Below are 26,072 nucleotides of genomic sequence, written 5' to 3' on the forward strand. Positions count from 1 at the left end.
AGTACTCATTGCGTATAAAAAAGGTATGTAGGACAAAGTATCATCATTCAATTATATTGTGAGATACCAGGATACATACTCAAATTTGTCAGAAACTCAGATTTAAAAATTGTGCTTTTGTTTTTACATTGCCATGTTCACTTAATATATTGAATGTGTTTGGTTTTATTCTGTAGATTTTCACTTAGCACTAATGTTCATAATCAAATAAGAAAAAATATTCAGATTTTTTAAATTAAAGTGATTAACTCTATAATTAATGTTGTGTAGTAAACAGTGCAATAATTCTCATTTTGAAATGTGTTGAAGTATAACTACTTTAAAATTGTGCTTGTTCCAGCCAATATCCACTGTTGTTTTTCTGTTTGTTGGCATTCTGACAATGTGTTGCCTGAGAGGCATAAATCCCATCATCTCCTATGGAGTGATCCACCAGAAAGCTGTTTGGGTTCAGTGCTCCCTGACAGCGTGTATAACAAACAGTCCCGTGTCCTCAGAATAATCAGTGGAAGTGTAGAGAGGAGAAACATTTCCATAGTATCCTGACAGGAAGGTGTGATTTAAGGTCATGGGGGAGGACGTTTCCTGGAGAGTTTTTGCTTTCAATAAATGCGGCTTGCGGTGCATCAGGTCACTGAATCATATACTGCTTTGATTCTGAAATGGCATGTCATTGGAGGACGACAAGCCCACCTTCACTCCTGTCAAATAGATATCAGCACAGATGTTGTTACTGCTGTTGTTGTCTTGTCCCAGTCATTGTGAGTTTTTGTAATTGCTTGATGACAGCGGCCTGAAAGAAGTAATTGGTGGTCTTCCAGGATTTGTTTGGCTGTCATCTTCTTTTATCTAGCCAACAGCAATTTGTCTGGTTGAAACATTTGTTTATCTTTGGCAGTTATCCCATTTATTTGCTTCTATCACTCATATTTTCATGTTTTCGTTACTGCTAACTGTCACCTCTGCGCCCACATCAGAACCTGATGAGACTAAAATAGTGCCTGAGCCTGACACTTCCTTGAAAACAACTCTTTAAAAAATCCTTTCATGGAAGAAATGGCATAGTAGTGACGTACAAGTTTACCTTAGGAATTTCTGTGACTTGGGCCCTTCATCTCGTAAAAGCTCCAGTCTAATGCAGACCCTTCAACGAAGTACCATCATCCTCACCTCGAGAACTGATTCGAGGATGTATTTGTTTTCAATTCATATGCCCGAGATTTAAACTCGACTGCAAATTTGTCAGAAAAAGAGAAACATTTATTTGGAGCTGTAAAATTGTTGATCTCGCAGCAGAGGCCCAGCTTTTTATCTGCAATTGTGTTTTTTTATTCTAGCAAAACACAACCATGATCAATTTCACTGTCTATCTTTGTTTGCTGCATAATCAATCATGTGTTTCAATGACCCAAACAGTTGGGTTGTCAGTGGTTACGTTTCTAAGTTTAACATCTACACAATATGTTGAGCTGTGAACCCAAATTCGATAAGTTTGTAGTAAACCTAATGTTAAAAACTGTATGCAGACTAAATTCACTTGGTTTTTGAAGTGCAATGTTCATAGACTAACTGCACAACAGAAATGGAGTGACTCCTCACATCTGGAATTCTAGAGAGTAGTGAGACAGCTCAATAAATATCAATAAAAGCACACTTTTGGAAAACAGCTTAGCTTTCTCTTTGTTAAAGCAAGACAACATAACTTTGGAGTTATGGAGAGCAGCCACATGGAAAAGAAAGGGTGAGGATGAATGGCAAATGTGGCTTGACAGTAGAAGAAGTAGAGGAAAGTCAAAAAGCCAGCTCACTGCCATAGATGCTATCTTAGGTCAGCGAGAAATAGCTAACATGACCAACCAATAGCTTCTAGATACACCAGACAAGACTAAAGCAGTAAAACTCCTGAGTATTTAGTCAATGATTAGTGTTTTCCCTCATTAATTTAACGCTTCATCTTACAAGAATAATTTCAAACACTGTTTCCTTAAATTTCAATATTAGAATTTGGCAGAAGGCCAAATGAGTTTCTCTTGGAGGACTTATCTTTCTTGTTGTTAGTGTGATTTGATGGTAAAATACATTACCTCATGTGTTTTATCTGCAAAGACGGTATACTATTTGGATAAAAAGCGTCTAACAAGTGACATGTAAATGTGTATAAATATATAATCTCGCATTGAAACTCTACTTCATGTATCACTATCTGCCACCATCTAGTGGATTTTTAACAGTATAGCACTCCATGTGGGAGGACCTGCTTTGATTTCATGTCCTCTCAGATCGTAATATAATCAATAGAGTTTGGACATTATGTTATATAGCAGCTGGGAGTCACCTTAAATAATAAATCCTATTACAGTGTATTTTGGATACTATTAAGCAGGTCATATAGTGATGAAGTGGACGCCAAAAGTACTAAAACGTACTTATTTTAAGCATGTCCACAATAAAATACAACTTTAATCCATGATAGTAAATATAACTTTGGTCATTGCTCTTACATTTCTAACCCCCTCTTGCCCACACAGCTGTTCACTGCAACCTGAGCCAGAATGGCATTGACCACCAGATGTGCCCGGAGGACATGACGTCACAGCTGGAGGAAGAGGAGGAGTTGGTGGACGAAGGGGCTCTGCTGCTGGACAACGACAGCCCGACCTACCAGGAAGTCAGCCCCCTCATGTACCAGCGCCGCTCTCCGCCAAAGCGCTCCGTCTCCGAGTCTGAGCTGTCACGGGTAAGCGGCGGTCCATGCGCTAGCTTCTGTTGAAAGCAGTGGTGTATAAATGATTGATTTTATTATAGACTCTTTTTTTGATTCACTGTATGTTTGTAGAACACAAAAAATCTTGTGAACATTGTTTCTTGAGTCCATTTATCCCACTCTCGCCCTTACCAATATCTTGTATGATACCAAGACATGAAGTTATTTCTGATATTTACCAAACATGAAACTTTATTTGCAGGTTAGTGCAGTTCAAAGTGTTCCACAGATGAGTGACAAGCCCCAAAAAGAAAATAACAGCAGAGACAAAACAATTTGCCAATAAGAGACATCAGAATATAAAATGATGGATTATAAATTGAAAGCAATAATAAAGACTATAAAAAATAACCAAAAAATAAATGTAGATATATTATTAGTGATTAAGCAACCAAGCAGTATAAAGTAGTAAATCCCGCCAGACACAAAACAAATCATTATTTTTTGACTTCCTCTACTTTAACCTACAATTTTTTTTTTTACATAACAAAATACTTTTGGCACCTAAACGTTTTAGGCCCTAACACACCCACACTGGGATCCTAAAGAGGAGCCACAGACAGAATTGAAATATACTCCAGTTAGTATTGTCATGGTACGTTACAGTAGAATGCTGATGTTTACATTTAGTTCAAAATACTGCTTAGCCTTCACATCGTATAGAAAAACCCCTCGAAATAGCCGTTACCATATTAAAAAATGCACAAAATATTTCGATAAATTCACATTGATGCGTCTGCTTGCACTGTGATGGTTTAATTTCCTTTCCTTGGTACGAAATGGATTGTATGTGTGATCAGACAACAGTCAGAACATTCTGCTTACCACACAAATCAACCACCCTCTTAATAATATTCCCCCATGTTCCACACATCTACCCCTTCAGTACAAACAAATAATTTAACAGGGAATAAACAAGGAAAGGCTCTTCCTCCGTGTTTCGGATAATAGATCAAAGCATCCATCATCAGCAACGCAGAATAAATGTCTTACTTCCTTTCCAGAAATAGGCCTTGTAGTTAGGACAGTAGGAAGATATGTGAGTGATCGCATGCACGCACTCACGCGTACTCATGTTTGTCTTTTTCTCTTTGTGAAATCTCTGATAATCAGCTGTCAATCAAAGCAGTCAGACGTAGTCCTCTGTGTATTCCCCGCAGGGACTTTTGGAAATACCACACAAACAGCAAGGCCTCGGTTCAATGAGCGCACGCACACATGTTTTGATTTGTGCTTTGACGGTAAATTATTTCTGAGTTCCTGAGTTGACTAAAATAGCATAGTATCTGTACCATTAATTCACGCTGCGTAGTTTTTGCAGGTATCATCATGTCTTTTTATACCATGGCATGTTTCCTATTGTAGCTGAATTGCGTTAGAAAACCTGCGGGAGGTGCTGCGTTACTACACTGATATAATTAACCTGACTTGGCTCTTAGTCTCAGTTTGGTGTCTCTTGATTCCAGTTAAGAACAATTGTTTCTCTTTGGGGGAAATCCAATAGATCAAGTTCATAAAGACTATTGGTACAGAACAATGGCAATTTATTTTAACACAGCCAAGGGCCACATAGTATTTATAAATACTTAAGTTATATAGGAGGTTTGCAGCTGTACAACTTTATAGTCAACAACTAAAGTCCATGTGTAACTGTGACAGTGTTTACAGCTTTAGTTATGTCATGTATTTCCAAGCGTAAAGGAATATGTGGGCTCTGTGTGAACTAAAATACAAACACACACCACCTGATATTTATATGATTCCTTGAAACTTGTTTTTCACAGTTTGCTGACGGGAACTTATAATCGTGCAGTCTTGTTATTATGTGAAACACATATATTTTGTCATTAAGAATCCAAGACATCACTGCTCATAGTTGGGTTTTGTACGTTTTATGGTTTAATTAACAAATATGTATAAACCCAGACCTGAGAATGTACTAAGAAAATCATACTTTATTTCATTTCAGGTTAAATCCCATCAGCAGTGATCATTTCAAAAACAACATTTGATTAAAGCTGAATCTGTGCATGGCTGGGTTTGTAATGGAGCGAAGGCTCAGCCATAGTTGCAACACGAGGCATAAAACAGCCTTTTAGACGCGCTGGATGGCTGTAACATCCATAGCAAATCATCTCATCTCAGTCCTAATCAATATCAAACCCAAGGTGAATATATCTTGTCTGGTGTTAGCACACTCTGAAATGCTTTATGGACCCTGGCGAATCCCAAGGTCGGGGCCTGTGAAGGGGTCTTGTGCACTTTCTTTGATGTGCCTGAGTAAAGTTGAGGTTCCTTATGAGGGCTTATTAATTTACCCAGCATAGCGTGTGATTCTCATACAGCCAACCTCAGCTCGCCCGACACACACACACACACACACACACACACACACACACACACACACACACACACACACACACACACACACACACACACACACACACACACACACACACACACACACACAGATGTATCTCATTTTCATCCCCATTCCTGTGTGTAACAGATTAATTAATAGAGGGAATTTTCATCTCCTGCCAGCCCTGGCCGAGAGAAATGGAGCGAGGCAGGGAAGAAGGGAAAGTGAGAGAGAGGGAAAGGTAGAGCATGCCAGAGCTGATAATTAGCTGTGCGGTTAAGATAGGTCCGACGACACTGGCCTCCGTGTCTCACACCGCTATTCACTCAGTCAACGTGACACTAATTGCATCAGCCCTCCTGCTTGTCCTCAGCGCTTTTCTGTCCAGTCACACTTAAGAAAAAGAAAATGGTTGCAGTGTTGAGTTCAGACGCTAGAGGGTAGCATGTGAAAGCGGATCCTGCATGGGTAATGTTAGTTCAAGTTGCAGGCAGGTGAAGGATCAAAGTCTAATGCAACTTTTGCTGTTTATTGCTCATATTTTTTTTTTAAATGCATCAAATAAACAGAAAAGCCAGCAGAATAGATTTTATGTGCAATGAATTCATGTACTGACAAGGGAGAGGAAGATTTGTGCCAGAGGATAACCTCCATATTTCTGAGCAGGATATAAACATTAAATATACATGAAACACCATCATGTAATGTTTAATGTGTTTTTTTTAACATTGTTGCTCTATCCACAACTGGGTTACGACTATGTTTTGATGCAGGCGCTACAGCAATGTATTGGTCTGGGAACCCTATCCCTTTTGCTGCTTCTACTCAAGAAAACCTGTTATTAGCGGATTATGTAAGAACATCAAAATACTGCTTTTTGTCCAAATCTTTTATTTGGGAATATTAGGTGTATGACTGCTCCAAAGACTAGCTATACAAAAGCTTGAAATGTGTTGAATTACCACACAACCTTTAGACATGGGCTGTTCAATTTTGATTTAAATATTAGTTGTATAATCATATCATACAAAAAAAACCAACCAATTGAAAACACAAAATACATGTTATAAAGACAATGATGTAGAAATGCACCTCTCATTGCGAGTCAAAAGACGGAGAATAGAGACTTTAAAATGTGATTTAAAAACAGGCAATGTGGGGCCAGCCTAACATACAGAGGCATTATGCTCATTTCCGTATTTCCATTCCAATCGTATTTAAAGCAATGTTCACAACATCAAGTTCACTAATAATTGCCTCATAAAAGACACATTTCCCCTTGATCTGAAGATTATATTACATCACGTAAGTAGAAACGTGTCACCTTTTGTCTGATAGTCTTTGAAAGTCTGACATCTCTGGTTGTGTTTTTCAAAACATGATTAGACTATGAATTGGATTGCATTGTTTTGCACACAGCCTTGTTTTCATCCAACAAACAATTTTCCTCCTAATGAACGCTGCCAGACAGCTGTAATGGTTCTGAACAACAGTAACCGCTCCTGCGCCGTCACAGAGCGATTGAGTATTTGTTTTGCCCTTGTACGCTTTTGCTCAGTAAATGAACACTGCCCCTTCTTTTGTCTGGGGAAATAACCAGGGCTGAGGTTGAGCTTTTATTTTTGAGTTAAAAAAAATAATTGTGAAGGCTTTGTGACATTACAAGGTCTCTGTGGCCAGTTTAATACGACACACAGTTAATTGTTGACAGAACAATGCCATTATGGGGGACATTTCTGCTGTAGTTAACATTTTTAATTGAGTGTAAAGCCATTTGACCCTGCAGTCAGCCTTGCAATATTGGAGCTGAAATGAAGGGATGTGGGGGTGGGGGGTGAAGTTCTCCTTAGAAACAAATACCGCTGTATTCAACACAACTGCCAAATTCCCTCTCTCCGTCGCACAGTGTTTGTCGCTAGAGTGCCTTTCAGCGCCCATAATCCCCAGTTCCTTTTGTATTCCAACAGTGTCTCCACAAAGAAGGCCATGTGATTGCCTCTTGATTAATTTAGCCGAGTACATTCATATTGGATCTTTAAATGCTTATCAGTGTTAGCGCGATTACATGCTTCATTATGTAAGTAATGGTTTTCCACTGTGGTCCCTAATGTCTGGATGTTTATTCCAGATTCTTGGTTCATGTTTGGGCCGTGCGGTTTTCCCCCCCAAAGGCTTTATTCATCGCCTTTTAATTTCTGAGGTTGTCCTTGCTCTGTTGCTAAGGTAACGTGAAGAATACTGGGAGCTGTACTGGGCTTTCAGTTATCAATTAAAAGCCAAAGACAGCAACTCGCTGAACACACTGAAAGTTGGCACACATGGCAATCGGATGGTTGGTGTGTGTATTTCTTTCCCCAGATGGTGTGCATGGGCTGCACATGTGGATATATATTTATATGTGTGTGCCCGGTCCCAGACGTATCCCACTTAGAAATAAAGCAGGCTTCCCCTCTCACCCCTGTGCTGTCACTCAAATCTCTAATTGGCCCTCCCGTCTCTTGAACACTGCTCTTTGAGCATGATTCCTGTTTTCTCCTCTCCCTGCTTTTTTCTCTCCGCCCTTTGGCTCTGTTTGCTGCCTGGCAGGCAGGAAGGCACCGGCTCACCTATTGTACCCAGCCCCGGGAACACAGCTATGGGCTAAATCACTGCAGAATGTAAAACACAGATGGCCATTGACTCAAATGTGTTCATGGAAAATGAGAGAGTCTCCTGTGTCAAATTCTGTCGAGTCCATTCTGGTGGGGTTTTTTTTTTCGTTGTGCTCTCCCTCCTTATTCCCTTTGATGCATCTCTTAGTCAAGCCACCCTCAACACTCCCAGAATCCTATGCTTTCTCTACTGCTACTTCTGCTCTTCCAAACTCCCTCTTTCCTCAAATGCTTTTAACAGACACACACTCCTCTTGCATTTTCTCTCCATCCAGGCCTCCTCCTGTCCCCCCAGGCCTTTAGTTAGGCTTAATTAGCATTAAGTTGAGATGTGTTTAATGGTTAATGTGGCATCTACCTACACCACCCCCCCACCTCCCCGCAGATTTATCTATCCACATATAAAGAGTGGCGGTTTCACCTACCTACCTGCTTGCCTTGACTGTCTGTCACTTCACCTACCTGCAGGGGAAGTAGAGCGCATGCCAAAACCAGCATGTACATCTCCCCCAATTTCTCTTTTTCTCTGGGGTGCTAGATATAGAGTGAGTGGGAAGGATCTGTGGAAAGTCACAGAGGAAGAGAGGGTGAGGTAGTGTCATATAATAAGAAACAGGTGAGATTGGGGGAGATGAGAGATGCAGTATGTGAGCAGAGGAAGTGAGAAAGACAATGTGATAGATCTGACAGGGACTGGGCGAGATTGAATACAGTGGAAGAGATGAGGGATGGGAGGGAGAGCGTGAAGCAGAGGAAATGCTGCCAGTACCTGTTATTCTGCTCTCTTCTGGGTGGAGAAGAGAAGGCTTTCCATTGCTATGCCACACCACATGGCAGCCAGAGAGCAGGCTGGAGTAGAGGGGAGTGTCTGTGAAATTTTAATCACCTCTCTCCGTTTGTAATTTCAGGAGCCCCTCAATCAAAATCAAAAGCATAGCCAGCACTTTCATGAGTGGTCCATTTGGCAGGTTACTTCTCTGCCCGCTGTTGAAGTAAACTAGAATCTTACATGTAGAATAAAGTGCAAAACAGATATGTGCATTAGGGCTGGGCAGTATATGTATATTATGGGACATGGGTGTTTTTAAAGGCTGCTTTGCAGGAGAATGAAGTCATTTTTAATTATTAATCTTTACCCACATTTCCACCATACTGATGATTATTTATCAAAATCTTGTTTACTTGTGTACTGTACATGTTTTGTGAAACCACCAACGGTCAACACTACAATACTGTTGGATTTGTTTGGTGTAAAATAACGTGGATTTTATATAATTCATACCCGCTAGCCCTAATGTGCCATTGTGAAAATGATTTGACATTCATTTAATACAATACATTAAGTGACCTTTTGCAGATTTTAAAGCTTCATTTTGCACACAATAGTTACAACTACATTGCTTGGGTTTGTGCCTATAGGGGTGCTGTAGAGCAATAGTTGGATTAGTTTGGATTGATTGTATTTTGCAATCTATAGAAGCATTTATAAAGCCTGGATTGAAAAAAAACACTTTTGTGTCAATTTGAAATAGTATTGATTCACAGCCACAGAAATTCTGTGGTCTTTTATTGATTTCTTTTATATTTTTTCCCATGTTTCAGATACTGTATCTCTCATTATAGTTACTTGAATTTGAGCGCCTTCTACCTTTCTCTGTTTTATTCCACTTTAAACTGACCTCTTCCTTTATGTTTTACACTGTGGTTCATAACAATTTATCTGAGTCACCTCAGATTCTGGGAAATCGTGTTGGACATATCAAGAAAACAATTCCCCATTACAATCCCAAAAACCTGTCTGTGAACTCGCTGGCGACACTATGAAACAAAAAAACAATAAATGAAGAGAGAGTTCACTACTGGATGTGGCCTCCTCTGTTTTTACGCAGAGCTATTGTATTGTCTTATATTTTAGATGTTATTACTTTGTTGGCTTTTACAATTTGGTAGGTATGTGCTGTTAAAGGTAGCACGTTATCATTAAAAGCTGCTGTACATAATACAGCTTCCGAAAAACAGTCATACTTGGGAAAAAAATTCTGAATGTAAACAAAAACATTTATTGAAAATGAAAGCTCCCCCGTCTCTGCGGCACACACTACATACCAAGATCTAGCAAAACAGACATAAAAAGAAAATAGATTTTAACCTCAATTATAATTCCTGCATAATAAATAATGAAATAAATAAATGGAAAAATCTTCCCAGACATCAAAATCTCACTTGTCGTTATTTGAAGTAACACTGCCTAACTCTTATTGTCAACAGTTTTAAAGGACAAGGTGAATAAATGCTGTCATGTGACACAACACAACATACTAGATTAATAACAGAGTTTCTGCTCAGCTTGAGATTGACATATGCGTCTTCTTTTTACTTTAAAAGATGAATACTTTATTGATCGTACAGAAAATGTCACACAGCAGCCAGTAAATATAATATGACAAAATCAGTCAGGTGGAAGGTGTCACATGACTGCACCATGACCCATGAGTGAAACAACGAGGGTGAGCAGTATTTATTAGGCATTGCAGTGCTGACAACTCATCCATCTGACAAAAATGTGGAAGGGGTAGTTCACCAACAATAACCCCCAGGCTTTAATAAACATGTACATACATAAGGGATCTCTAAAAAATAACGAGAGACACAGCTCTCAGCTTTAAAAAAAAGTGCACTCATACGACTACTGCACAAAGCTGATTCAGAAACTAAAATGTAAGCACTATAACAGATTTTTGTGTGTGTCTCAGCCAGGATATGTGAAGCTGTCCAAGCCGGTGGCCCTGTGGACCCAGCAGGACGTGTGCAAATGGCTGAAGAAACACTGTCCCTATCAGCACCAGATCTACAGTGACTCCTTCAAACAGCACGACATCACAGGTACTATTTCACACATTCACTGACCTGTGAGGCGTCTGTCATGGAGGTCGTCCAAAAATAATTTCTTCTGCTGTGGCCATCAACGGTTCGTTCTGTAGCTGTTGCTAGGTGATTAGTATTTAATGCTTGCACTTCTACGGTTGGAGAATATCGGACAAACAAATCAACAACCATTTATGATGAGGGTTAAACCTCTATTCATCACATGCAGCTATTAGCTCTTTTTAGTGCATTTGAGTAAAGAAAACTGTATTTTTAGATTGCTGTGAAGACTCATCTCTGTCTTAGTTCTTAGTTCTTAATTTCTCATCCTGATGAAGCCAGATCTCATCCATAACATCCCAGGTGCGCTCAGCACCCACTGTCTGCCGCCTGCAGCCACGCCACCCGGCCTCCGGTCTGTCCGTCCCTGCCCGTTCACTGTCGGCGTCACCACAGACAACAGTTTGCCACGTCAATCATTTCCCTAACGAGGCTCCTCAAGGTCACCCCGGCACTAACGACACTCCGGTCCGTATAGTAACAGACGAATGTTAATTGCCTCGCACTCCAAGCACGACCGATTCCATTAATATGTTTATTTGTCGGTTTTCGAGGGCCTCCTCGACTCACTGACTGGCTGGCAGGATGAATTGCTCGGCGGTGACGATGAGCAGCGTAATGACTTCTGCTCCCATTTTACTCGGTGATGCATTTTGACTTTTATACGGTTGCATGGAGGGTTTTGAGATTTAGCGTCGCCTGTTAAATGGTCTGAAAATATGGATCTTGCTGCTTTTCAGTTCAACTTGCAGATATATCTCATCAGGTCCAGGAGATTACCCACAGTTCATTGCACACTTAGTGAACCGCTGCTATATTTCAATCTATCTTCAAGTGGCATTTAGGAAAACTTTTCTTTTTTATTCAAGGTACAGTAGAAGAATTGCTCTCATGACTAAGTACTTTTGACAAACACATTTTTGAATATTTAATTTAGGCACATACATGACATGGACTTAAAGAGTCTGCCACTGAGAAGAGTACTCAGAACACATCCTTGCAGTGTTTGTTGCATAAAAGAGAAATCGTGTCAAGTACTGTCATCCAGTTCTTCAGTTAGTAGAACATTTCTCAAGGGGTCCACATCTAATTATGGCATATTAATCTAACTTTAAGATTAAATGCCTCAGTGTTCCTGACAAGCCCAATGCATTCAGTTATAATCTGTAAATAAATTATATTTTCTCATATAACTCTTTCATTGATTAAAACATTAGAACTTCTGATGGTGTGTTAACTTAATGATCTGTGTTTCTAGTGATTTTGACAAGATAATACACACACACACACACACACGCTTTCCTACTGGCACAATTAAGAGATAATGACATGCACAAAACCTGCGAGTAATTCAGTTTGTCTTCACGTCGAGCATTAATTAACAGAACCCAATTAAAACAGGCCAAGCCACACCAATTGGGCTCACAAGGCAATTTGCATCCCAATCAATCTTTGCAATATTATGCAGATATTTTTTTTTTCCTGCTCCTACACTCTATTAGAATAAACAAGCAGGGAAACAAATGACGAGTGGAATACTGTTGTGGAAAACAATCATGCGTAGACAAACAAACATTGAGTATGAATACATTTATAAGGGCGTGTCCGTGTGTGTGTGTGTGTGTGTGTGTGTGTGTGTGTGTGTGTGTGTGTGTGTGTGTGTGTGTGTGTGTGTGTGTGTGTGTGTGTGTGTGTGTGTGTGTGTGTGTGTGTGTGTGTGTGTGTGTGTGTGTGTGTGTGTGTGTGTGTGTGTGTGTGTGTGTGTGTGTGTGTGTGTGTGTGTGTGTGTGTGTGTGTGTGTGTGTGTGTGTGTGTGTGTGTGTGTGTGTGTGTGTGTGTGTGTGTGTGTGTGTGTGTGTGTGTGTGTGTGTGTGTGTGTGTGTGTGTGTGTGTGTGTGTCCAGTCCATCCAACAGAATACTCAGTTCTCCTTACAGCTGCCAGCAGTACTCAAATCTCACTTGTCTTGGCAACATAGTCATCCCTTCATAAACTGCAAAATCAATAGACAGTCTCAATTCCAGATCATAATTCAAACAGACATTTGTGTCCTCCCCTCCTTTGACATAAAACAGTGGCGAGGGAAATGCATTTTACTGCGTATCAGTGCTGGTGCACCATTTTTAACGCAGAATGCCTTCAGTATGCAGCAGCTGCCTCCCTGCTAGGCTCCTGTAACCTCAGCCAAAGAAATCAATGTTTCCCATCCTCCCTGCAGCCTATAGCTGCCAGGAAACCCTTTCCCTCCCTCAATCTTCACCTCCCTCCCCCATCGGAGACGGCGGCGAATTTGACTTTAACACCCAGCTGTCATTAAAAATGCATTAAAGCATATTAAGGCATAATTAGATATTAGTCCCTAATCCCTTGTAATTACAAGGACAAAGCTCTTTTGGTGGGAGAGTTGCCTGGCATGAAAAATTAGTTAAACACACAATTTCCGATACCTTAGATGTAATCAGTGCAAAAGGTGTGATGACATAGGTAATGAAAGCAAGGCGATGGCAGAGGGGAAAAAAGGGTGAGTCACTGTTAAGTTATATTTTCTGTCAAAGGAGTCCATTACATCACACTGGAACGTCAGAGTGCCTCTAAAGGCATACTAAGAATGATATGCAGCTGTAAAGGCTGGCTGCAGGGGTGGGGGTTACATTTGTAAATGAGTAAAAATGTGTTCGGGCTTACATTAACAAACTGTACATTAATAATAAGAGCATTGTTTATCCATTAGTCAGTGTCAAAAAGTATTGCGCAATTAAAAAACTTCAAGTACTCTAATGTGACATAGTATCAATAAATAGCTGCTAAATGCAACTTGAAATAGCTTTGGATTGATTATGAGAAAACTGGTCCTTGGACACAGACATATGAAAGGCCCCCTAAACACCCAGGGTAAAAGAGAAAGAAAACAACATTTTGGAAAATTCTTTAGCCTTGATAAAAATAGAGAATTGAGTGCAGTATGAATTTGGAATACTTTTTCTACCAGGCATCGGTTCAACAGTTTTTCCTCACACAGGAACACCCAGGTCAGTTAATAACCAGCCTCCTGATACCCCTTGATGTATGGTGTCATAAGACCTTACTCTGAATAATTAATGGCCTGTAATATTAGTGGTTTAATGAAGGGCGGCCTGTGTTCAGCGGCTCACACTATACCACTTCAGTTTTTCTGAAGGTCTGTTTTCGACCCCCTTCTGGTTTATCCATCATCCCTCCACTTTGAAAAAAAACCCAGCCCGCCTGCCTGGCTCTGGCCGTGATCCCCCGTCCAGTAGAAGGTCTCATGCTGGCTACAAAATGTATATTTGATGAGCTGAAGAAAAGCATGAAAGGTGATAAACACTGTTTTTAAAAGAAGGACAAAGACACCCTGAAACAGGGCTTAACGGCACTTGAGGGATGAGACAATGGATCCTGAAGGCGCCACAGACTGCTGTAATAAAAGTGCTGCTGTCTAATAGAGAGAACTGGTATAAACGAGTGAAAGGGACTTAACATGGCTGCGGCATAATAATAACGAAATCAACTCAAGAGCCACAAAACGACTCCTCTGGTGCCCATTGTTTTGTGTAATTTCCAAAAGGGAAATTTGAACAGCTCGCAACTGATGAGCTGTTTGGGGGACAATTTGATCCGCCGACAGAAGGAATCGCGGTTAATGATGCCATTGGCAAGGTGATTATATGTAATGTGTAATATAAAATTAATTACTGCTCTGCCAATTTGAATGTTTTGTAAATGTCGTCCTTGCTTTTCCATATGGAGGGTTTGGAAATGAATCTTCCGAGACTGAATGACGTGCAGTGGAGCAGTTACATAAATAGTGTGGTTTGGCTCATTATACACACACTCTTAGTTTCACTACTGAAACTGTTGATGATGAACAAACACAGAGAATATTAAACTGTATTCCCCTATTTTACATTTTTCAATGTTCTAACTACAACTACTGTCCAGAGGAAAGCCTTGGCCTGCCACAAAGGGGAGAAAAAGACTCCGATCACACCCCTAGTGAGCCTTTAGTAATGATCATCGCAAGACAATTAGAGATTTGGTGAAAGACACAAGGACTCTTAGGCTAGGTGATTACAGTCCCAATCAGAGTAATCTTCTCACGGAGTACTGCTCTCCGTTTGCTCTCCAGCTTAGAAAAGCTAATACCAGGCAGTGTTGTAGGCATGTGTTGCATTCATTTAGGGTTTTAGACCGTCTGCATGTTTTAGAAAAAACTACTAATTGTGATTGCTTTAACCAATGTGCGATATGATATTAGATATTAGAGGGTATTATCATCTTTGAAACATTATTCACATTACCATTAAAGCATTTATTAAATTAATCATGGTGAGATTTTATTTTAGGGATCTGTTACAAACAAGTTTTAGATTACAGTTAGTCTGGGATTCTTTACAGCAACACATAACTTCCTTTAGAGTGACATTTCCACAGACTTTCCCCATACCAAATATTATATTGTGATTAGGATATTGCACTAGTCAAAAATGCCATTTGATAACATTTCAAATGATTTTGAGCTGTATGTGTTTATAGTTTATAAAAATATGAAATTATTCCATGATTCATCTAATGTTTACAGAAATGTAAATGTATTTTTTTTATGTCACTTAAATAATGTCGGTCTGGGCTTGTAAGCATCATATTTTCAATAAAATTACTAACTGTTTTGAGGACATTTTACACATCATAGGGACTCAACGCATGGAAATCTTTAGCATGAAGTTTGACCATTTGCTGTTTTTTAATCTTTCCTTTGCAAGCTTTCCGTACTCAACATGGTCAATTTTGTAATTATATCTTGTAAGAATGTCATATGGCATACATTGTCAATTTGTTCTCGCAAATGTAATTACTTTTTGCTTTGTTTACTAAAATCCCTTCCCGTAATTCAGAGTGTAAAGTAATTGTTAGGAAGTAGCTTCCTCAACTTTACTGTATAGCACCTTTCAAACCTCAAGGTCAGTGCTTTGAATGAAGCAAAGAAATGCAATATAAAAGCATAATTTAAAACAGAGTAAAATACAAATAGGACGGGTGCTACACTGCCGTCACTAAAGCTCAGTGGACTTATCGGTCTTAGTGTCACTACAATCTCAAAACTTGTGTATTTGGCCACTGCTATAGAATAGTTACTATTACACACACATTTCTAATGACATAAAATAATGAAGTAATGGCATTTTAGACAGACATGAATGAAAGCTGCAAGTTGACCGTTTGGCGGAGGAATACAACACCAATGTAATAAGGAATTATTATATGAACATAGCTCTCCTAATAAAACTGCTGGAAGCTGATGAAGATGACAAAGATGATATTGAATCTCTCCCAGACAAATTTCTCTTCAATAGTGAGTTCAAGGCCGTGTGTGTGATGTGTCGGCTGACATTGAACACGCTCACAAGTCTAACATGCACGGCAGGATTATCCTTTAATAACCCAAATAATCAGTAAGTCTAAAAAGGTTCACATTAAGTCTTTGCAATTTCCTTCACCTATGACAGGATGTTATGTCTCTGAAATCACAGCTAGCAATCCCTCCATAATAACCACGGAAACTCGTACCAGCTAGTTAGCTCCACAGTAAACCTAACAGTGATTTCAGTAATCCATACAGACTCCACAGTGCTGAATTCCCTGTGAGCTGTCTACAGGTTGTTAGCTGTGGCTAACCAACAGAGTTGAAGCATAATGATCGGCAAACTGAAATAGATCAGTACTGGCGAAATCAGCATGAGGCTACTGCTGCTGTGACAAGTTCAGGACTGAGGAGCCTTATTATCGGTGTGCGTTTGTGTGTCTCTCTCTCTGGCTGGACTTGTTTCATTACTTCTACTGAGCCCTCCTCTCTAGGATCATCCTCTCCTACGGTCAGAAATAGCATTAGCATCGGATCATAGGTGCTCAGCGGCTGCAACCTTTTAGCTGCAGGGCTACAAGCAACTCTGTCACTGAGACAATCAGTCACCATTTACTTTATGGACTGCAAGCCGCTCCATATCACAGTGAAAACCAAGTGAAGTGTGTGCCCGGTGCTGCCTCAGTTTATGTTTTGTCATCGATGGCTTGTTGTATCTAAATCTGTGCTATCCTACTTTTGTTCGCGAGGAAGATCCGATCACATATGGCAGCAAGGAGTAAACTTACTAGCAGACAGTCACATGGTGTTCAATGCTTGACAAAAGCCTAGTGCACATTCAGCACTTGCAGGATGCAAGATGCAGCTCACTGACATTCGTCCCTAGAGGTCATGCATATGGGAACGCATCTGCATGCGAGATTTGAGAAATACTGTAAGTGTGACCAATGATTTTCCTTAGGAGAAGTAGTCCTAGAATACATCCTCCAACCATATCACCGGCTTCAAACACAGCTGCCAAAACCAGTCAGGGCTGAAGGGTGTGATTTTTGTAGTTAGAGGGAGAAGAGGGTCAATTTACCTGCATGTCTACTCCTGTCTTTACCCGTAGCTGCCCCACACACAGCCATAATTAGTGTGTGTGTGTGTGTGTGTGTGTGTGTGTGTGTGTGTGTGTGTGTGTGTGTGTGTGTGTGTGTGTGTGTGTGTGTGTGTGTGTGTGTGTGTGTGTGTGTGTGTGTGTGTGTGTGTGTGTGTGTGTGTGTGTGTGTGTGTGTGTGTGTGTGTGTGTGTGTGTGTGTGTGTGTGTGTGTGTGTGTGTGTGTGTGTGTGTGTGTGTGTGTGTGTACTTTAAGCGCCCATTCATCACAGCCGTGGTGCCAGCCTATAGCCGTAGATTAATCTGCTTCAGCCCAACACTGCTGCTCACCCACCACTCATTAATCTTAATCCCTGAGACAATGTGTTTGTGTATGATTCAGTAAAGTATGTGTGTATACATGTGTGACTCCTATTTGGCCCGGGTATAAAAATCCATTCAGAACAATATAACTGATCATACATTTTCATAAACTACATTTTCATAAAATACAAATTATTGGATGTGAATCAATGAATTTGGTGGAGGAGAGACCTTTTTTAGAATTCAGGGAAAGCAGCAGCTCTTCTTCTTCGATCTACTAACCCTCCTATAGAAAGAGCGGAAGACATTATTTACCTCATTCCAGGGAGAGCTGAAAAGCATGGTAGTCAAGATAGTACATGGACAGGAAAGTGACAGTGAGGAAGGGGGTAGCTTGGGAGGCATGACGAAAAAGATGTAGGGTGGCAAGTTACCGTATTTTACTGCCGTATTTTCATAACATAGCTTGACTGATATGTGGGTTAGTTTGTAGGAAGGACAGTATTTTCCCAACCCACTTATTTCTTTCCACATTTTCAATTAGGGAGAAGATGAAACCAGTTTTTTCTAATACACCTTGACATTACAGTACAGGCTACTGCTTCTTCTAATGTAGAATTGTGCCACCACCCAACCAGAGAGCCACCAAAATACAGAATCAAAAGGGAAGCATTTCCAGGGGTGTACTTTCCCTCTTTAACACCCATTACCTGAATAAAAACACTTCAGTACACTTTGATCAAAAGCTCCACCTGATGGTAGCGATGAAATACCATAAAGTAAATCAAAAGATCATAGCAAATGATTGAGCTGACCCAGTAAACACGGAGAACACTTTCAACAGAGGCTTGTTGAACTGAAAGTTGATTGTTTGTTGTTTTTTATGAATAATACCATTCTGGTCCAATTTTGCAACTCCATTGAACAGCGAATTCATGACTGGAAGTAAAGAGAACTTAAAATTGGATTTTGTGCAGTTGAACCTTATTTTGCTAAATTTGGAAAATGCCCAAAAGTATTGCCAATATAGGGAAAAAAGGAGGGCTTCACATGCGTGGCTTGTCCTCTCTGCTCTTTGCCTACAGTTGAAGTTTCACTGAGTTGATTTTGAGTAGACTGTTGGTCTCAGCCAAGTTATTCATGGCTTCCCCCTTGCTCTGAGGAGCACATCATTAAATATTAGATTAGATTAGATTCCTTTATTGTCCTTGCACACAAGTACAACGAAATTGAGTGGCAATCCTGACGGTGCACTCACACACAACAAACAGCAATTGTGCAAAATATATATATATATATATATATATACATATATATATATATATATATATATAACAAAACAAAACAAAAAATACAAAGCAAATGGACACACTAACGATACGACACAATAACTTCTATCATTGGCAGCGAGATATTGCACTTCAGGATATTGCGCATTCCGACTTGCCGTGGCCCTATGTACAGTAGTGCAGTTGGAATATATACATAAGGTGCAGATGAAATTAAGAGTAGAATTCCATCATCAGTGTTGTCAGTGTCAGTGTTTGGCAGTATTCAGTTCTCGTATGGCTCTGGAGTAGAAGCTATTAAGTCTGTTTGTTCGTGATTTGATGGACCTGAAGCGTCTGCGAGAGAGCAGCAGGTCAAACAAATGATGTCCGGGGTGGGATGGGTCTTTCAGTATGTTGGCTGCTCTACTGAAGCAGCGAGAGCTGAATAAATCCTCCAAGCAGGGCAGTGAGCAGCCGATGATCTTCTGTGCGGTTGATGACCCTCTGAAGGGCTCTCTTGTCCGCTGCTGAGCAGCTGGCAACCCATGCAGAGACACAGTATGTTAGCACACTCTCGATGAAGCAGCGGTAGAAAGACACCAGCAGCTTCTCCTTTAGGTTGTTTTTCCTGAGTATCCTCAGGAAGTAGAGTCGCTGTTGTGCCTTCTTGACTATTGCGGTGGTGTTGGTAGTCCAGGAAAGATCTTCAGTGATGTGCATCCCCAGGAACGTGAAAACGGGCACCCTGTCCACACAATCCCCGTTGATGTATAGTGGATCGGGGTCTGCACTTCCATAAGTCTATTATAACTTCTTTTGTTTTTGAGGAGTTCAGGTGGAGGTTGTTCTCTGAACACCACGCTGCCAGTCTTTGGACTTTATCCCTGTTGGCTGTCTCGTCACCTCCTGAGATAAGTCCAACCACAGTTGTGTCGTCCGCAAACTTGATGATGGTATTGATGGGATGGCTGGGGGCACAGTCATGGGTATAAAGGGCGAAGAGAAGGGGGCTCAACACACAGCCCTGGGGGGTGCCGGTACTGAGTGTAAGGGTGGAGGAGAGGTGGGGGGCCTAGTCTAACAGTCTGGGGGCGTTTTGTCAGAAAGTCTTTCATAAAATATGTGGAATACAGGTATTTTGAAGAAATATCTAAATGTTTAGCTTAGATTTGGTAATGATTTTGAAAATTGCCATTGGAAATAAAAAAAATCGGTCCATAATTCAGTTTATAATTTCTAGTTATAATTAAATGGGGTACTTCTGTACTACTTGTAGTGTGATCTTTTTACGTTCTGGTAAAATCTTCAACGTGTGCTGAAATTCAAGAAGCCTAGCATTTCAAAGGAACTATTGTGAAAGTGGGGCATTGGGGGAGAAGACAAGAGAAAGGATTCTGTCAGCTGTCATAGAGATGAGAGAAATCTGAATCCAATCAATACTCTGACATAAAACGAGTTGTAGTGACAGGACCACAGAGTAAGTGGATGGAATAAAAAACAAAAAGTCAAACGCGCAGTAGAGTGATTTAACAGATCAAGAGGCCTTCCCTGCTGTAAAAGGAGGGGTGGACAGCAGTTTTACAGCCTGAGTGTGTAAAATGTATGTTTACAGTCAAGAGTTAATGATTTTCTGCCATGTCTTCTTTTTGCCATTGTCTTTTTGTGTCGACCTGCCACATGAAATGAGGCAGCCATGCCATCATAGGTCTGTAAACTTGTCCATGCAGTAAGCTGACATAATATTTTTGCACCACCGCACGGCCTCGTCGTGGTCTTTTTGTCGTTCGAGATGACTATTACAACTGATGCAATATTTTTCTATAATAACTTCGCATTCAACTTTTCTTCGAGTATCCCTCCCTCTTTTCTCATTTATTTCCTCTTGACCAATTTTCTCCTCCATCCTCTCCTCACAGGCCATGCTACACTGCTCAGTGTATTAATTGTGGTTTGAAGGATCCCCGGCTGAGGCTTGGTGGGTTTTGTCGAAGCCAATGGCTCAGAACTGCAGGGCGAGACAGTGAAAGCTTGGACTCCTTACAGAAGCTGTTCCACACTGCTGATACGGCGCCTTGGCATCCACCGCCCAGAACTGGCAGTTTGTTCGCAGGCACCGACAAGCTCCTTTTATTCGAGTCATCCACCTGCCCACATTAATACACTTCTTGTTAAAAGCTGTTAGGGGATAAATCCTAATGTAATCTGCAGGAAAACCTTTTTTAGTGAATTAAACATTAATGCTTAATGATTTTTAACGACCAATTCTATATTACAACTGACAGGTTTCATTCATCCTGATTTTCTGTATTGGTGTCCTGGAGGCCTGGGTCTTTTTTTAAATAAGTACATTTCTAAAATGGTGACATGTTTCAAAAGTACACAGCTGAAAATGACTTGTATTTCAGGAGAACTTTGTTGAACGAAAAGTTAAACATGTTGGTGTACACCATAGTTTCTTTTTTGCCAAATGTAAGATGTGAAGAAGATTGATTCTGCTCAAACGTCTCTACAGTAAGTATGCCATGATATAGATAAGAAAAGATGCTGTTTGAACCCTCTGAGAGCTGTGTTTTATCTGTTATACTCCCGCTATTTAAGATAGGCTACTGAAGCAGGGCAAAAGTGAACATCTGTTGCCATGCCGATCTATCTTTGGTTACAGAATGTGGTGCCAAGTGATGGTTGGTCAATATTTATAGACTCATAACAGCAAGTAACAATGGTATTCTTCAGTCAATTTGTACGTCTCCCTTTTTCCCCAACTGTTCCGCCCTCTGCCCCACATTCGATTCATCAGTCTTCTATTTCTTTCTAACTCAGTAATCTCATTCTTCCCATCTTCCCATTCCATATGGTCTTTTCTCCTCTAAGCCTGTATGACTCTGTTTGCTCCCCAATTTTAATGTAATGGGAAAATCTAGCGGCATTTTGCGTGGAAGCATCTCAACTGTGTTTTACATTGTACCACCCATCACGGCGTACACCTAGCGAGGAGTTGCCTTTGTTAAGGCGGAGAAAATTGGCCTAACATGATCAACATTATACCACCAACACTCAGAGGGTACTAAGCTTCCCAAACTGCTATCTTTTATGCTATGATAGCAAAATGGTGTGTGATCAAACGACAGACAAAATATTTTCCAAATAAGTCAAGAGACGTAAAGTTGGCCTTTTCTCTCAATTGTTGTTTTTAGAAAGGAACATAAAAAAAGCAAGTTTACCAAATTAAAAACTCTATATATTTTGTAATTAATGAATATATGTATTTGTTAAGTTTAATTCTGTGACTGAGAGAGAGAGGAAACAGGAACACGAGAGAGAAAATATGAGAACACTGGGATAGACTTACTTCGACGAGCCAATCGGGACTGATCTTTCCCCTTGGCTTGAATCCAATCAAAGACAGTTTCTTGCCAAGGGTGTCATCAGGACAAAAGAGTAAAGGGAGCTCTCGCAGTCCAACCTAACGCCTAGTAATTACCCTGAATTATCTTCCTATCTGCTTACCATCCCACATGCTACAAAGGCACTCGTAACAAGCGTTAATAATTACGCCATACTCGACTCGCATTTTACCAGCAGCCCAAATCCCCCTCATCGACACTGATTGGATGATTAAATTATGGATTTTATACAAGGATTTGCAATTAAGGAAGGAACTGTAAGGTATTATAGCTCAAGGGACATACATTACAGATATTTATGGAAAACCCGTGTTGTGGTTCAGAAGACTGTGCTTCACATTGAGTTATGCTGTGTGTAAGACTAATTGACACACGCATAATGGGCGACGTATTTTTTATAAACAGTTAGTTTTTCTGTCAAAACATGTTGCAGCCTAGAAAAGCTATGCTATCAACTAACACTGCAGAGTTATTGCTGCTGTAATTTTCCGAGTTTGTTTGTGTGCTCTCTGTTCTTACTCTGCTATGGATGCTTTATCCTTACCCTTTTAGAGTGTCTCTAGCTGTGCATATTTAATCCCGCTCCTTCTGTCTCTTAACCTTCAGACTTTTTTCCCCCTCCTGCTTAGGGCGAGCTCTGATGAGATTGACAGACAGAAAGCTGGAAAGAATGGGCATCATGCAGGAAGCCCAGAGGCAACACATCCTGCAGCAGGTCCTGCAGCTCCGCGTCCGGGAGGAAGTCAGGACCCTTCAACTTCTCACACAAGGTACAGCACCCATTCTCCCTCTGTGAAACACAGTCCATCATTAAATACATAAAACACATGTATACATTTCACCATCATAATATTTGTCTAATTTTGCATAATAATTAGATTACACCAGCTTAAAAAACACATAGGGTTTTAAGAGCACATACTGTATTTGGTTCACTCGCGGGTAAAGATTATTCACAAGGACACAGACATCTCACATTCTGATAAATATTCAAACCATTTACTGTGAAGCATTTATGTGCATGCCATCTGTAGTCATGGCAATCACTGCATGTTTTAAAGCTCACAAGAAGTGGTGAATCAGAAATGATTATGCAACTCCCAAGAGCCATGGACAGCTTTTCTTCTTTGGGTATCTTTTGGTGTACAGTGATCACAGACTGGTCATTATATGTAAAAACTTCTCAATGTTGTCCTCAGCTATCCTGCTACTATGATGTGACTTACAATGCAGGAATCTTGCCGTGAAATCAATTCATTTCAATGGAAACTGTGATCAGCTGATCAACTTTGATGAACACTTGCATGTAGATCTTTGATTGCCAAAGGGCAACAAACAAAAAGCTATTTTGGCTTGTTATTTTTGTTGCACCATCTTAGCTTGCCGGCTACAGGAGTTCTTCAACTACCTCTTTGTGTAGTCAATTTGTCACCCAGCTTCAACATTACCAACACATGTGACTGCTGCTTTAAATGTAGACTTTTCAACAAAGTTGTGATTACATGTGTCCATCACCCACTGTAGCTGTTGTTAAGAAGAGAATGTTGTCGTTGTGTGAAGGTTTAGCGCTGCAGTACTGGAATAACGATTTTAACTTTCCAACAAACCCTTATAATCATAACTTAAACATGTTGTCTATTCACACAGATAAAGTATACTCAAACTGATTTAAATGTTGGGTGTATTGAATTTGACCTTTAAACAAAGACGCATGTAATTGACTCCAGCACTATCCAGCTCCCCTCGATTAACTTTTCTGTATTTAATTTACAGAATTTGCATTTCATTATAACACATTTGTTGTCTGTTACAGGGACCACCGTCATATTTCCCTATATATCCACAGTGTAGCACATTTCTCACTTCAACTTTATATCTTTACTGTCTACACTTCTCACTTTGCACAATGCTTTCTCTATAGCTTGTTTCATAACAACAGCACCTGCATCCTCTCCTCGCCTTCTCCGTCTCACCCGGTGATTCTCAGTTCTCGTATTTTCTTCATCAGCACTTCTAGCAGCCGCCCTCCTCCATCACCTCTTTCAGCAGCAGCCCGTCTGCACACAGACTCTCAAGCAGGGCCTTGCCGCAGGGGCTGAGAAACAAATTGTAGGGATCTTTGTCACTCTGCGAAATTCTTGGAAAACATTTGGAGTGTAATAAAGCAGCTCCTATCCCCCGCTGCTGTTTAGTCCCCTATAGCAAGTTGAAAATAGAAAGAGAAAGAGAGTGCAATTGAGAGTTTAGCTGAGTGATGACACTTTGCTGAGGGCTACTCTCAGCCTTCTCGTGGTTGCTTTGCCGCTCTTTTTCTCGTCTCCTCACCTCTGTACTGATGATATGGGAAGCGACGGCTCACCTTGCCTCAGCAGCGTTAGGCTGCTGGCCTCAGAAGGAAGCAGCCTGTTAGTGGAGGCTACTTGTGCCTCGGGGAAAGAAAAGTGGTTGATGAAGGGAATATGGAAATGTAAACAACAAGATGTGGACGGAGAGGGGTGTATATATTTTGATTTCAGGAAATTGGATGTACATGCTGTTTTGCATGAGATGAATTATGTATAAACGCCTGCGAATCCTCACAGGAAGTAATAATTCATTATAAGGGATGGAATGGTCTTGGAATTAAACACATTCATTCAGATACAAACAACCTTTATTTGATATTGTATTGGTTGATTTTTTTCCGTATATTTACCAGCTGTATAACTAAGTAACGCATGCGGAACAGGGAGAAAAAGGAGGTGAAATTAAACTAGAGGTATTTATAGTGTCCTGAGTTGCTTTTGGCAGGTAGCAAGAAATTGGAAGGAGAAGAGATGGTGGAGTATTTCCAGGCTAAAGGCGCAATTTTTCGATCTCTTCCTAGAGGGAAATACAGCTGTAACCAGCAGGAAGCCGAGTCAGAGAGAGAAAGACGTGAAGTGGAAGGTAGCAGGAGTGGTGATGAGATGATGAAGAGAAAGAAAGGAAGGGGAGGTAAAGTGGGAAGAGTTGGGGAAGAGACAGTAAGTGTGAAGATGGAGAGAATGGAGAGTGAGGAGTGTGAGATAGAAAGGAGGTGAGAAAAGGAAACCCTTATTCTACTCCTCTCTCCCTCTGAGACCTGATGGAAGACAAATGCATTTCTGTACCTGCGAAATATTTATGTATATATTACATAGTCTATAAATATACTGCAAGCACTCAAATCAAAGCCAGAATTCAATAACAGTTAATAATTCTTCCACCTTGAGTTTCCTTTGTTCTATTGCCTCATTTAAACACTTCCTGTAGATGTTTCACATTAGGAGGCTCCCTTGCTTTTTTGCCATATGACCCCCCTAGGCTTGAATGTGAACCATGTTGTTAGGAAATGTTTTTTATTGGCAGGAAGTGTTCAGTTTAGTATCTGAATATGGATAAAAAAAATAGCCTAAGTTCAACCGACGAGAACTTAAACAGCATTTGTTCTGTAAAAGGGAAAGTGGTCAATATGATATGGGTTTGTTGTGTTGATGGAAGTAGTGGAATTATCCTACTTTTTTTATCAAGAGCAGGTAAACATTATCTGAAAAAGTGAAGTCCCCAGGCATTGACAGGATATGTGAGAGATCAGAGGTCCATCTATATGGGAAGACAATCATGCTGGAGCATGAGAGACAGGAAGAGCGAGAGAAGCGTATATATCAAGAAAGAGGGTGCAGAACTGAGCGCTGGAGTGAGAAAGGTGCACAATAGAGAAAAATGTGAGAGCAGGAGATGGAGCGAGGTGTTGTAATTACTGCAGTGTACCCAGACAGAATTAGCTAGACGGACAGTGATTAACCTTTAAGGCTTGCTGGGCCATGGGAGGGAAATAATTAGATTTCCCCTGTCTCTGTCTCTCTCTCTGTCTCCCTGTGCCACGAGGACAGCTAAGAGTGGAGGCTCATCGC

General features: G+C 40.5%; 1 protein-coding gene across 1 annotated transcript in view; it reads left to right on the forward strand.

Moving 5' to 3' along the window:
- samd12 (sterile alpha motif domain containing 12) overlaps nucleotides 1-26,072 on the forward strand; it is a 93,369-nt gene that overhangs the window by 15,479 nt on the left and 51,818 nt on the right. The window contains exons 2-4 of the mRNA XM_063899939.1: nucleotides 2,529-2,737; nucleotides 10,531-10,660; nucleotides 22,788-22,928. Coding sequence (XP_063756009.1) covers nucleotides 2,529-2,737; nucleotides 10,531-10,660; nucleotides 22,788-22,928 — 480 coding nt within the window. The remainder of the gene's footprint in view (nucleotides 1-2,528; nucleotides 2,738-10,530; nucleotides 10,661-22,787; nucleotides 22,929-26,072) is intronic.

The sequence above is a fragment of the Eleginops maclovinus genome, chromosome 13 (assembly GCF_036324505.1).
Source record: "Eleginops maclovinus isolate JMC-PN-2008 ecotype Puerto Natales chromosome 13, JC_Emac_rtc_rv5, whole genome shotgun sequence".
Lineage (NCBI taxonomy): Eukaryota > Metazoa > Chordata > Actinopteri > Perciformes > Eleginopidae > Eleginops > Eleginops maclovinus.